Source organism: Benincasa hispida, chromosome 7 (assembly GCF_009727055.1).
Source record: "Benincasa hispida cultivar B227 chromosome 7, ASM972705v1, whole genome shotgun sequence".
In the NCBI taxonomy this organism is placed as follows: domain Eukaryota; kingdom Viridiplantae; phylum Streptophyta; class Magnoliopsida; order Cucurbitales; family Cucurbitaceae; genus Benincasa; species Benincasa hispida.
The window spans coordinates 23,636,639-23,649,181 of record NC_052355.1 but is presented as its reverse complement, the minus strand read 5'-3'; the positions used below and the strand labels follow the sequence as shown (position 1 = coordinate 23,649,181).

Below are 12,543 nucleotides of genomic sequence, written 5' to 3'. Positions count from 1 at the left end.
CAACAATGTACGCAAGCATACTTGGTATTTAGTTTCAATTTTTGTGTAGTTCATAATAAAGAAAATGTGTAACCGAAACTACACCAATATTTTATGCATCTCAAACTACACCAAGTAAAAATGTGTCATATGACAAAAAAAAATGTTTTTTTACAATATTAAAAAAATGAAGCATTGGATTAGGTATAGCCTAAGCCTAATCATTCCTGACAAAATTACAGAAATAAATTTTGACAAAGATGAGTGGACGCTTGAAAGTGATGGAGAAGGGGAGCCACAAAAGAAGAAAGGGGTGAGAACTTAGAATAGAGTAAAAAGGACCTAACTATTTCATTTTCCAAAACGTTTCAGAATATTCATTCTCTAAAACGCTCGACACTTTGAATTTTACAATCAACATGCGCCCAATTTTTTCAATGATCATAGTTTGATTACTTAATTGTTAAGTGCATATGGGAATAGGTCAAGGATGGTTTGTGCAAATAACCCCATAAGTTATCTTTTAGAATAAGTCCATTCCTTAAACTATGAAAATCTTGTAAAAGAGAAGAAACCCAACTTTTCATGATTCATCAAACATACCGGGGTACGTATAACACACGTTGAGGGCAAAGAACACCCATTTCTCAACTCAACTTGAATGAGATATGGTATGCCCCATTTTGTTCTAAAACTACAAAAGAAAAAGTCTTGTCATTTTTTTTGAAAGGAAAAGAACGATTTTCATTTAAGAAAAAATGAAAGAAACAAAAAGTCTGTCATGAAAGAAATCGAGAGGTGAAAAATTAAAAGCTTCAATGGAATTTGTTGAAAGGACGAGAAGAAACTAGAAGTCTTATAGGATGGATTAGAGCCAGTATTAAATGAGTTTCTAAGTGCTTAAATATACCGTCCTTTTTCACTTAGAAAGTTGTTTCAAACAGATTCTCAATAAATTTTAAATGAGCTAACAGCAAATCCATCTCTACCAAGGGTTCGTGCTCACCATTAGAATGAAAAAGAAACAAGTTCAATCAAACATTATGCTATAGGAGCATATATTCGGCTAAGATCTGAAGGAAAAACAGCTACGTCGCTTGTGGTTTTCATATGAGCTAAGAGACTTCAAGAGACAGTATATTCCCATTAGCAAAAACAATATTGAAAATTTAGGCTCGTCCTGTTTTGCTTCTAGAGTCTATTAATCAAGGAAAATATATTTCAGTCTGCTAGTAATAAAAAAGGAAGCAATCAAAATTGAAAGCAGTTACTTTACTTGAAAGTTAGATCCCTATTAAAGCAGGCTTGTGTAAGAAATCACTTGCTCTTCTTTGGTTCTCTAGTATAATCATCGATCAGTGCTTCGACATCTTTCCAGAAGAGCCCCTCAACTAAAACTCCATCCTTAGTAAACCTGCAAGATAGTATATCTTTGGTTCGTAACTGTACAGAAACATATTTGAGAAACTAGATTCCATAATGTAATGGAGAGAGAAAGAGACCAGCGAGTGACACTCTTGGTAAATTGAACTGGTTCATTAGCAGATATTGATTTGGGATCTGAACTAGATATGGTCAGTGTATACAGATCTGAGAATCTGGGCAACTTTGAAGAGACTACTAACCCAGTGCTCGTGAAGGATCCCTGTGCAAAGAAAATTGCAACAAGATTACCAGTGACCTCAAAAAGTTTAGCATGTATGCAGTTTCAGAGATCATTGGAAAAGTTATAAAGTCCAAACAAATTGCCCAGAGAATCGTAGAGAATATTTATACATGGTGTCATTCTATCATTCTTGAAAAAGAAATGTAAACGAAAGCCTCTTCTTCCTAACTCCAGAAGTATCCTAATAACAAACTACTGCTTCAAAAATGGAGGGGTAACTCACTGATAAAAGACTTAAAAAAAAATGGCAAAGAAATCTCGAATAAAATTATAAATTAAAAAAAATAATAAAAAAAATAAAAACCTTAAACTTATAAGAAAAGCTTCCAAATTTCTAGTCACGAAGAAGCACAGAAGTTGATTCTTCTAAAACGTGCCAGTATATTCAGAGAAACTTTAGATAAGAGCCCATTTGAGAAGGGGCAGTCACAGATTGAAATGTAAGATAAAATGGAAGAACTCAAGAGCTGTTCTATGACTGTTTCGTTTCCAAAATTCTCTAAAAGCAACTTTCAGCCAGGAAGAGAAGGTCAAATTTACAATTATTGTTCACAAGCTGATGGAAAATGGAAGTAAGAACTTCAGTTATTCGAGAAACATGTCATCTACGTAAACAAACTAAAAGAGAGAGAACAATGTTTTGAAACCATTACCCAAACGTGATTCCCTTCATCTTTATCTAAAAAGAAAAAGGACATTTTTCAGAACACACCCAAACAACTCAGCTCTACATTAATTTGAAACTGCAAAGCCAACAATATTACAAAAAACTATCGGTGAAGTTTTGTTAAGCTTTTTCTAAAGTCAAACTCTATATGCAAGTTAAGAAGGCTTTTTAGTTTTTTGGGGGGATTAAAAACAGCAACTCTCACTGATAAAAAATAAAGAATACAGGGGCTCCCTTTGTGCAAAATAATACCTTTAGAATGTTTACAAAAGATATTCGATATCAAAACTCAAAAAGAAACATGAACTAACAAGGAACCAAAAATCAATAGAGTCTTTTTCCAAATCTCTAATGCTCTAGTATTCCTCTCTCCCCTAAGAAGTATAGATGACTGACGAATCGCATTACCAAACTCTTAGAACTTTGTGGTTTCTTTAGCTGGTTTATATTCAGAAACCTTAAAATGTAGCCAAATAGCATTACAACTCGAGAGGGAAAAAAAACTAATGCATGAACATACAAATGGGCTAGAAAACAGGATTGTTCCAAAAGTTAAAGAAACTTACTGCAGGAGGATATGTGAACAAAATTGCGTTCTTCTCCTTGGTGTAAACAATAAACTGCAAGATCCCATTAAAAACTACATACTTGCCAGAGTTAAAGATCACATGAGAGGCACCATCCAATGATTTTCATTTCATTAAACGAAATCAAAACCTAATAATCTAAGAAAATGGCGTAAGATTCAGAGTACAACGCGATTCTGCATTCGAAAACATCCACCATTTAATCCAATATCAATCAAGAAATGAAATTCAATCTATTAACGGAAGCTCTAAACGGGAAAAAGAACACGCAATTCAGAAAAAGGATATAATATAATGCAGCCGATCAAGAAATCGCGATTTTCAGGGAATTTCTTCTTGTAAAACTGAGCCACCAAAGCTATGATGATGATGAAAGTGCCCATAATCAATTTGACATTACTCAACCTCACGTCTTCAACATAGCCACGGCTGGTGACAATCTGCAAGCAAAAAGCTCAAACCTAGATTAAAATTGACGCGAAAAAGATCTAAAAAAAGGGGAATGAAATTGCAGATTGAATTACCTCAGAAACAGATTCATCGAGTAGGTGTTTGAGGGAGTGATGATCCAAGAGATTGGCTTTTTTGGTATTTTTGGTCGCCATTTTTGATAGCTTTCGGTTTCAGTTCTCTTCGCCGTCTACGAAGGTTTGTCTAAAATCTGAGAGAGAGAAGAGACCCAGTCTTCTTCGACCTTTTTTTTTTTTTTTTTTTTTTTTTTTTTTTTTTTTTTCTTTTTTTTTTTTTTCTTTTTTCCTTTAATTATATTTCTCTTTGTTTCAATTTTTAATAATTAATAATTTATTTATTTTCCTCTACCGAGTAATAATGTTTTTGCTTAATTTGCTAATAAGATTCATTCCCCTCACCCCAAAGAGTTGAGACATTTTAGAAATTTTGTTATGTCAATGAAAGAGTACATTTACGTTTGGAAGTTTTTTCAAAATATAATTTCCTAAAAATAAAGGTTATAAGTTTTAAAAAAAATAAAAATAAAAGGAAAAAATTCTTTTTTGATTATTAGGTTTTAGATTTAATTTTTATTTGGTCCGTTATAATATTTCCCTTGAGGTTTTGAGTTTTGTTTCAATTTAATTTTTAGATTTCATGATTTATACTTTTAACTTCGATTTTTCATTAACTACTCAATTTCAGTCTTTAGTATTAATGTCTATTAACTAGTTTAAAAGAATTAAAAGGATTATAATTAATCAAGTTTCATTATTTTATTTCATCACTATTAAAATTAATTTTAAAATTTCATTTCATAATTACTTTAATTAATTAATCGACATTATTGTTAAAGACTAAAAATGAGTATTTTTTGAGAATCGAGGTAAAAAGTGTTCATCTTGAAACCTATGACTGAATTGAAATGAAACTCAAATCTCAATGATAAAACCATAATATTTTGGAACATGTGGACTGGAATAAAATTAAACTCAAAATTTAAAAACTAAGGCCCGGTTTGGTAAGCATTTTGTTTTTTGTTTTTGTTTTTGAAAATCAAGCCTATGAACATTACTTCCACATCCAAATTTCTTTCTTTGTTATCTATTTTTCACCAATAATTTAAAAAATTAAATCAGATTTTGAGAACTAAAAAAAAGCTTTCAAAAAGCTATTTTATTTTTAGAATTTGACTAAGAATTCAACCATTGCACTTTAAAAAGATGCAAAACATGGTAAGAAATGTAGATAATATAGATTTAATTTTAAAAAACAAAATGTTACCAAACAGGATCTAAAAGTATATTATTTTAAAACCAAAGGACCAAATAGAAACTAAAACTAAAACCCATGAATCAAAAAAGTATTTTTGCCAAAATAAAATTAGGTTGTAAGTAAGGATCAAATATTGATATCGAGATTTCGATTTTACAAATATATCAATAAAATGCTAATATTCATGAATATTTTGATAATAAAGAAGTTTATATATGTATATATATTAAAAAAAACCATATAAATTATTAATTGAGTTGCTTTTACTCTCAAAATAAGTTATTGACTTTAGAGTAAAATACACTTTTGGTTTCAGAAATTTGAATTTAATGTCTATTTAGTCCCTAAAATTTTAAAATAGACATTCTCAGTCCTTGAAGTTTGAAAAAAGATTTGAAATTTAGCTAACTTGGCATATTATATTGATTTTATATTAGTTATTGATGATGGGATATGTGACTTGACCATTTTTTTTTTTCCTTGTTCTCTTCCTCTCAATCTCATCCTACCTTCCTCCGGAGAGCTTTGGCGACAACAACACAAGCATTCACGATCTCTCAACTCTCTTTCTCCTTCCCTCGTCGGCGACTGGTGTTCACTAGCTACTTCATCAATTTGATGTTTATACTACAAAACAATTGTAGTACCTAAATTATCTTACCATGTAAGTATTAAATAATACAGTTAATTCAAAATTTCATAAGTTAAACTACTAAAAACGAGACTGAAAATTTAAGGATATATTATAAGTTGTTTGAAGTTTAGGCATAAATAAACATAAATTAAAAACAAGATGGAAAGTTTTAAGAATATACTTATAATTTACCTAAATATAATTATGAATACGACATTTAAGGCGAAAAAAATATGGAAAATAAAGTTTTCTTATAACAAAAATAATTCATTTAATTGAATTTTACCAAACCAAACTTCCTTGATTCAAAGGAACCAATACATGACTTCTTAAATTTAAAGATGAAATTAAAATAAAAATGATGAATAAGGATCAAAACTATATTTAAAATTAAACTTGAGAAAATTTGAAATTTTGGGATATATAAGGAGGGTAATTGTCAGTCTCATAAATTTTGTAATATGGATGTAACTATAATAATCTCTAAATACAATAACATATTACATATGCCATTCCAGGTTATCACTATCAATCAAATATTCCTGCTATAACATGTTGAAACAATTTCCAGCCCAAATCTTATGCCTATTTCTTTTTCTTGGACACAAACTTCCTAATAATTTCAAATAAGGGTTTGGTCAAGAATACTACACTAGATGAATAAGAATAGATTATTGAGATAAATTGCAGGCTTGGATTTCTTCTTAAGAACCTGTAATGGGGTCATATAAGCATTTTATCAGATCATTGAGACTTTGATTTTATTCTGCCAACGGGACCCTTGGTGAGAAGGAATCGAGCACTTCGGACGAGTTCTTCCTTAACCATGAACAAGACAGCAGCAGCCAGAACACTCTGGACAATTTTTGTGCCCATCCCTTTGTAAAATCCACATAGTCCTTCGTATCGGATCATTTTGATGATGGCGTCAAATGTGCCTGGATAAAAAGTCAAAGAACATATTGAAGAACCAGAACATTGGTGACTTGGACAAGAGAACAATGTGGACAGATACAAGTAACATAAGAACTTGCATCGACCAATGCTAGAATCTGTAATGTGGTAAAAACAGCTAACTTAGCCAACAGATTCGTCCATTGAAACCTTCCTTACTTGCAATAAATCAAAAGGTCAATTTTCCCATTTTGCTTTCTTAAAGCTTGTTTGATAACTATTTGGCTTTTGGTTTTTTGTTTTTGAAATTTCTGCTCGTTTTCGCACAATTTCTTCACTGTGGATTTCTTCTATCCGAAGGAAAGATATGGTAGACTAGAATTCTACTTTTTTAGTTTTTAAAACTTGGTTTGGATTTTGAAAAATCAAATAACAAAACAAAGAACCCATAGGTGGAACTTGGAACTTGGAAGTAGAGTTTCTAAGCCTAAGTTTCAAAAACCAAAAGATTATCAAAAGGGCCTTGCCAATCCATCTTCAATTATCTCTCGCCATTGAATGATCAGGGGCACAATGGCCATGGCTGCATTTTCATATAATAATCATGTTTTGCAGCTTTTGGCCATCTATTGGAATGGAGCAATTGTTAACCTAAGAGAATTTAAGCTCTAAAGGTAAACCAATCAACCCTTTAAAAAAACATGCTGCAGTGATCAAGACTGGAGTATAACACAGCTGTTTTCCACTACTTTTTAATGGTGGAAGATGCTATGTTCAGAATAACTTGGGATTTAAACTATGAATCCAAACCTTTATACTGATGTCTTTTGTCTCCAGCTACAATTTGTTTTGCTTGAAGCCTAGCCTGCAAAGAAAATAACTTGAATGAGATAATTTACTCTAATGCATGCTAGACAAATAAAACTCGAACTTCAGCATACATCAACATGATAGGAATGGTATTAGAGGGATATTAGGGGTATATTAGTAATTAGATATTAAGTTTATTGGGGAAGTTTGGTTATAAATACAGTGGGTAGAGGAGGGGGAAGACAGACAATATTTAGTGAGTGAATTAGAGCTTGAGAGTGATCTCAAGATTGGAAGGGTCAAAGTACTTTGAACACTTGGTTTATCTTGTACTTCCGTTATCTTTTATATTTCAATATAAAATATGAAAAAGTAGAAAAAGTAGAAGTATTAACCAAAACACGATATTTGTAAGAATGAAGCAAATGTATTTAAACTAATTTTTTTCAGGAAAATAAAGAAATCCTATTTCTTCACAATATATTGTTTCCACGAGATTATAGAATTTACCTTCACAACTAAAAGAGGATAGGTTACTACAGTCGCTCCAAGTTTTGCCAAGGCACCAAGAAAAAAAATCTGCATAAGTAGCCAAATATGTTAGCCTTTTTTTTTTTTTTTTTTTTTTTTGTGGGAAGAAAAGAAAAACATCAAAAAGCCAAACCACAAGCAGAAGCACAAGAGCTAAAGTCCTCATTAACAGCCAAGGCTAACCAACTAGGAAATCTATCAACCCAAAAAGACTCCCCATCCTCCCTATGAGTGGACAAATAAATCTGGACATTGCAGAGTCGAGAATTTTAGAGGTCAGGGAAAAGGTTACCTCTAATGCAGTAACTCCACTCCCATCCTTCCGTAAAGCACGTCGTTTCTTCAATTTGTTCAAGAAAGTTTCATACAGCATGTACTGTATAGAAGGGTTGCTGACCTGTGATCAAGAAAGGAATATTTAGCAGCGTTTCCTTGTGTATCAACTACAGAGTTTCTTTCCCACACGTACCATGATCAATGTTGGGATTACCCCTTTCCAGAAACCCTTGATTCCCGCTTCCTCATAAAGTTCTTGAATCTGAAGATTGAATCATGTTTTCCAAAACAAAAAACTTGTAAGATATCCAGAGTGAAGCCTGTTTATCATGATAAAAAGGAAAATAGACAATTTCCATGGGAGAAAAAACACACTTTAACTAATAAGATACAGCTGAAAGATATAAAAGGTGAAAAATGGGCTGACTATAGTTCTTATAATCCACATATTTATGAGACATTCTTTCCCAACTCAGACCAAACAAAGAAAAAAAATGGGTACTACCTTATTATTATTATTATTATGATTATTAGGTTAAATTATAAAAAATGCCCCTAAACTTTGGTGTCAAAAATACCCTTGAACTTTCAAAAGTTTCAAAAATATCCTTAAACTTTCAAAAAGAGTTCAAAAATATCCTTAACGTTAGTTTTGGATGGAAGTCTTTAAAGTTTTATTTAAAAAATCCTCCACTTTAAAAAATTTCAAAAATACCCTTAAACTTAAAAAAAAAAAAAAAAAAAGTTCAAATAGCCCCTAAGAGATCATGGTAGAAGAATATTGCTTAAGCAGTTAAGTCCAGAAAAAGGCAGGTCTGCTTTCTTTCACAAGAGTTCATAGCTACTATGGAAACTAGTAAACGAATATTTGTTACTTACAGCATGAGTGGTTCTGTAGGAAGGGGGATCTACAACTGCTGTTGGCGGAATGGTTTCATCTAGTGGAGTCAATGGAGCTCCCCCAGGTAGAGATGGCTTTGAGACTTTTTTATGTGTCTGAAGAATGATATAACAAATCTTGTCATCTAAAAACTTTTAAATTCCGTGAAATCATTTGAAACAAGAAACTGCTTCATATTGCAGTTTAGTTAACAAAGCTCTTGAGGAAAGTCAACATCAATAACTGCAATTAAATAAAGTAAATGGAGCCAAAATCTGTGGTTTGGGTCAAAAAAAACACACTTTAAGACTTTTGGGAAGAAAAACTTTAGACTCTCAAGAGAGAGATAAAATCCTCTCCCCCCGTCTTTTTCTTTAAACCAAATTTCATTAAGATATATCATAGAATCCAAATGACTAAAAGATCAAAAAGACCAAGCCAAAAACAGGGGTTACAAGAAGAAGAAAAACCAAACTTTGTTAATAAAAATAATAAAGGCAAGGCTATCATCACAAATCATGTGAACCTGGTGGTTTGAATTCAAGTCACTGAGTTGAATCCAAAAAGTACTAAATACTATGCTCAACCCATAAGGGTGACTCATAAAATAATTTCCTTGTCCACTGGTTTAATAAAACTCAATTGATTTTTGTTATGAAGCATAAATAAACAACAGAAGTACCAAATATATTATTACCTGCATCCGAGTAACAACCACCCATATAGGATTTGTCAACAGTACATTAACACACCTAAAGAATGAAATTATTTTTTAGACAAGTGGAAATAATAAATAACTAAATAATGCAGATGGTTTGGTAGTAGCTCTGACAAGTAACCTATTTTAGTGGCATTTGAAAAAGTTTAAACTGTCTGAAGAACGTATTTAAATATAATGGAAATAATGCATTGAAAGTTAAACCTGAAAGCACAAGATGCAACTCGAAATGTCCATCTTTAATCTCAAGAAAAGAAAATAATCAAAATAATAATAAGAACTCTTTCTTATTTTTATTTTTGTTCTTGAAGATTAAGAACTCACTCTGAGCAAATCCTTCTGGAGAAAAAATGATAGGCTTAGGGCCTTTCCTCAACTTTCTTGTATCCTTTATCCCTTTTCTTTAGTTTGAAATGAAGGTGTTTCTTATGAAATTTTTTTAAATAATAAGAAACTCAAATAAAAAACACTCTATAAACAAACCCAGATACAGCAGCCACCAGAAGTGAGGAAAGCATGCCAACAGATCCGTCTCCAATCCCTGCCTTCATTCGTTCAAGAGAAGCAACTTCAGCCTTGTTCCTGAATATTTGGTAGAAATAATAGTAAACGCCCTGTACCAGGAACAAAAGTTTGTTCAAACGTAAGATGCCAAGAATGTAAATAAAAAATAAAACTTGTTCAGAAGTTCAAATAATAATCTTTTTACTGGCCCAAACTACCTCCAGAGGAAAATGGTTTTTTTTTTTTTCTTTTTTAAAAAAATAAAGTGGACCCATTAGAAAAGTAAAAAAAAATATATCACTGTTGTTTTTCCTTGCTAGATTCAGTAACAAGCTCAAGAAAGTTGACATTCTGCCATTTCTATGCATTCATTACTGACATGAACGACCTGGATCTGTAAAAACACCAGTTGTTGCCTTTTACATTTACAAGCCAGATTGTATGTGCTCTTTCTCTCATTCTTATCCTTGAGCTCGGATACATTCTCATTTTTCTATATACATATTTAGTGAAAGAGAGAATGTTAAGCATAGATGATAATGAAGTAGTAGATATCAAATCTTACTAACTAAATCATACCACAAAAGTTAGAGTAAATTATTGCCACCTTGTTCCAAAAAGAAGTTCAAAGTTTATTACTTTATTTTGGAGGAAAATTTAGTGCAGAGAACAGGGAATTCACCATGACAGCATGCCTATTATTCATTTACTAGCTGCTGGCATGAATATAATTAAAATATTTAGTTGGCTTGGATGACAATCTTGGCCTTTTCTTGTCGAGAACAATGCCTGAACAGAACTAGAGAACTGAAACAACCTCCACAACATCAATTGTCGATGCTATCTAAGGATGTTGAGTAATAACATGGTAGGGTCAGAGTCAAAAAGCTTGGCAATAAAAATGGAAGATTTCCCACTTTCATGGTACCGTTTTATGTTTGAATTGGATGTCAAAGGCAACTCAGTAACAAGTCTACACTCTAATACCCTCCTTTACCTGTCCAACTATGCGTGCATTACAGTAACACAGGGCAGACCACAGACAACCCATTGTTGCCATACTTAAAAGAAGTGACAATGCCACTTTTCACTATGCTTTCATGTAACCAAGAAAAACCCAAATTTTCTTCGACTGCATCATCAATCAGATATCAAGTATTCTACCGATCCCCTTTACACACAATAGACAGGTGAAGCCAGAAATTTCTGTAGTAGTAGGCAAAATTTACATTCTAACTTTGTATCTATATAATCTTCCAATTCCCAAAATATAGGAGGACAAATTACAGAGAAAATTTACAATCTACAATGAATCATGAGGTTTCCCTTCCTTCCTTCTTAACTCCACCCAACAGAAAGTTAAATGCATTTTCTGATTCTAACAGATATCATATACCAACAAGCTCCGTTCCCGCAGCAACACTGTGGCTAAGACAAATTTGATATTGCAATTTGGAAATGTGTGATATAATAGTATCAACTAGACCGACTTCAAATGGGGTCTCACCTGAGATGCAGCCGTACCCACCAGAGACGGCCCCAAGCCACCGTAAAGCCGGTCCCATCCTTCATGTTTTACAACCTGTTCACAAAAACAACCAAATAGGTCATTTATCAGACCCGCATAGTTTTCGTATCTCAAAAACTGTAGGAAAAGAAGTTCTGAAGAACAGAATTAAGAGCACCTGGCACATCTGTTGAAACGTTCCTAGTTTCCTCTTCTCCTTCTTCACATCGCGCTCTGTCTGCTGACGAGTATTCACCTACAGAACAAACCAAACGCCTCTGGAATTGAACAAACGAAGCAAAATTCAGCACTATAAACTGGAAATTTAGTAAAAGAATTTACAGTCTGAAGAGGGTATGTGATGAGCTGAGCAATGATCCCTCCTCCAGCTCCAGCCAATCCATTGATCAACGCATCCGACATACTTTCCCGCTAAAACCCAACAAGAGAAAGCAAAGAAGAAGGAAGAAAAAAGTGTATGTGGGAAGATAGAAATTGAAGCAAAGACGGTGTTAGTTCGCCGGGAAAGTGCACCGGAACCGGAGCATTGACGGGAAAGAAAGAGATCTAACTCAAATTCATTCGGAGGAGAAAACCCATGTACGACTTTGCCTCTCTTCTACCCGAATGACATCGACATTTTTTATGGCGTTTGCTATCTGGGAAAATTCTGACGACTTGAAGATGGGAAATTACGCATCATTTTCTATGAAATTAATGGGAAAATATTGAGAGTAAGAAATGGGTTTTTTCATTCAATATCAATTTTTAAAAATAAAATTAGGGTGGGTGGAGGATCCAATCTCTAACCATTTAATATCAATTTTTAGTTGAGTTATTAGGAGGTGTATATGGGTTGAATTTGATTGGATTGGAAGAATTTTATTGGATCGACCCAAAAATTTGAGTTGGTCGAATTGTCTATGCAAATGATTCGGATAGGATCTCCAATAATACCTTTGAAATTTGGGTTGGGATGGATTATTGGACTATTTTTTTTTTCTACTTAAATTTGTGGATAACATATGCTAATAACTAAAATTTAAATATAAAAAATTCAAGACATCTATTACAAATTTCAAACAAACATCATAAAAATATATATGAGTTATAATTTTTATGTTTTTAAAAGTGTACCTAGACTCAATCTAATCCGAAAAAGACA

The 12,543-nt window shown here is 32.6% G+C and overlaps 2 protein-coding genes across 2 annotated transcripts; both read right to left on the bottom strand.

Moving 5' to 3' along the window:
- Positions 1-1,090: 1,090 nt before the first annotated feature.
- Positions 1,091-3,610, bottom strand: LOC120080931 (probable signal peptidase complex subunit 2). Its single transcript, XM_039035617.1, has 5 exons — positions 3,424-3,610; positions 3,188-3,339; positions 2,879-2,960; positions 1,482-1,624; positions 1,091-1,393 (listed from the first exon to the last, which is right to left on the bottom strand). The coding sequence occupies exons 1-5, from the start codon at positions 3,502-3,504 to the stop codon at positions 1,297-1,299; spliced, it is 555 nt and encodes a 184-aa protein (XP_038891545.1). The 5' UTR covers positions 3,505-3,610; the 3' UTR covers positions 1,091-1,296.
- Positions 3,611-5,675: 2,065 nt separating this feature from the next.
- On the bottom strand, positions 5,676-12,074 carry LOC120081721 (peroxisomal nicotinamide adenine dinucleotide carrier). Its single transcript, XM_039036820.1, has 11 exons — positions 11,721-12,074; positions 11,557-11,634; positions 11,379-11,453; positions 9,851-9,981; positions 9,347-9,401; positions 8,649-8,765; positions 7,963-8,031; positions 7,786-7,890; positions 7,473-7,541; positions 6,963-7,017; positions 5,676-6,196 (listed from the first exon to the last, which is right to left on the bottom strand). Exons 1-11 carry the CDS (start codon positions 11,799-11,801, stop codon positions 6,003-6,005), a joined length of 1,029 nt encoding a protein of 342 aa, XP_038892748.1. The 5' UTR covers positions 11,802-12,074; the 3' UTR covers positions 5,676-6,002.
- Positions 12,075-12,543: the final 469 nt, after the last annotated feature.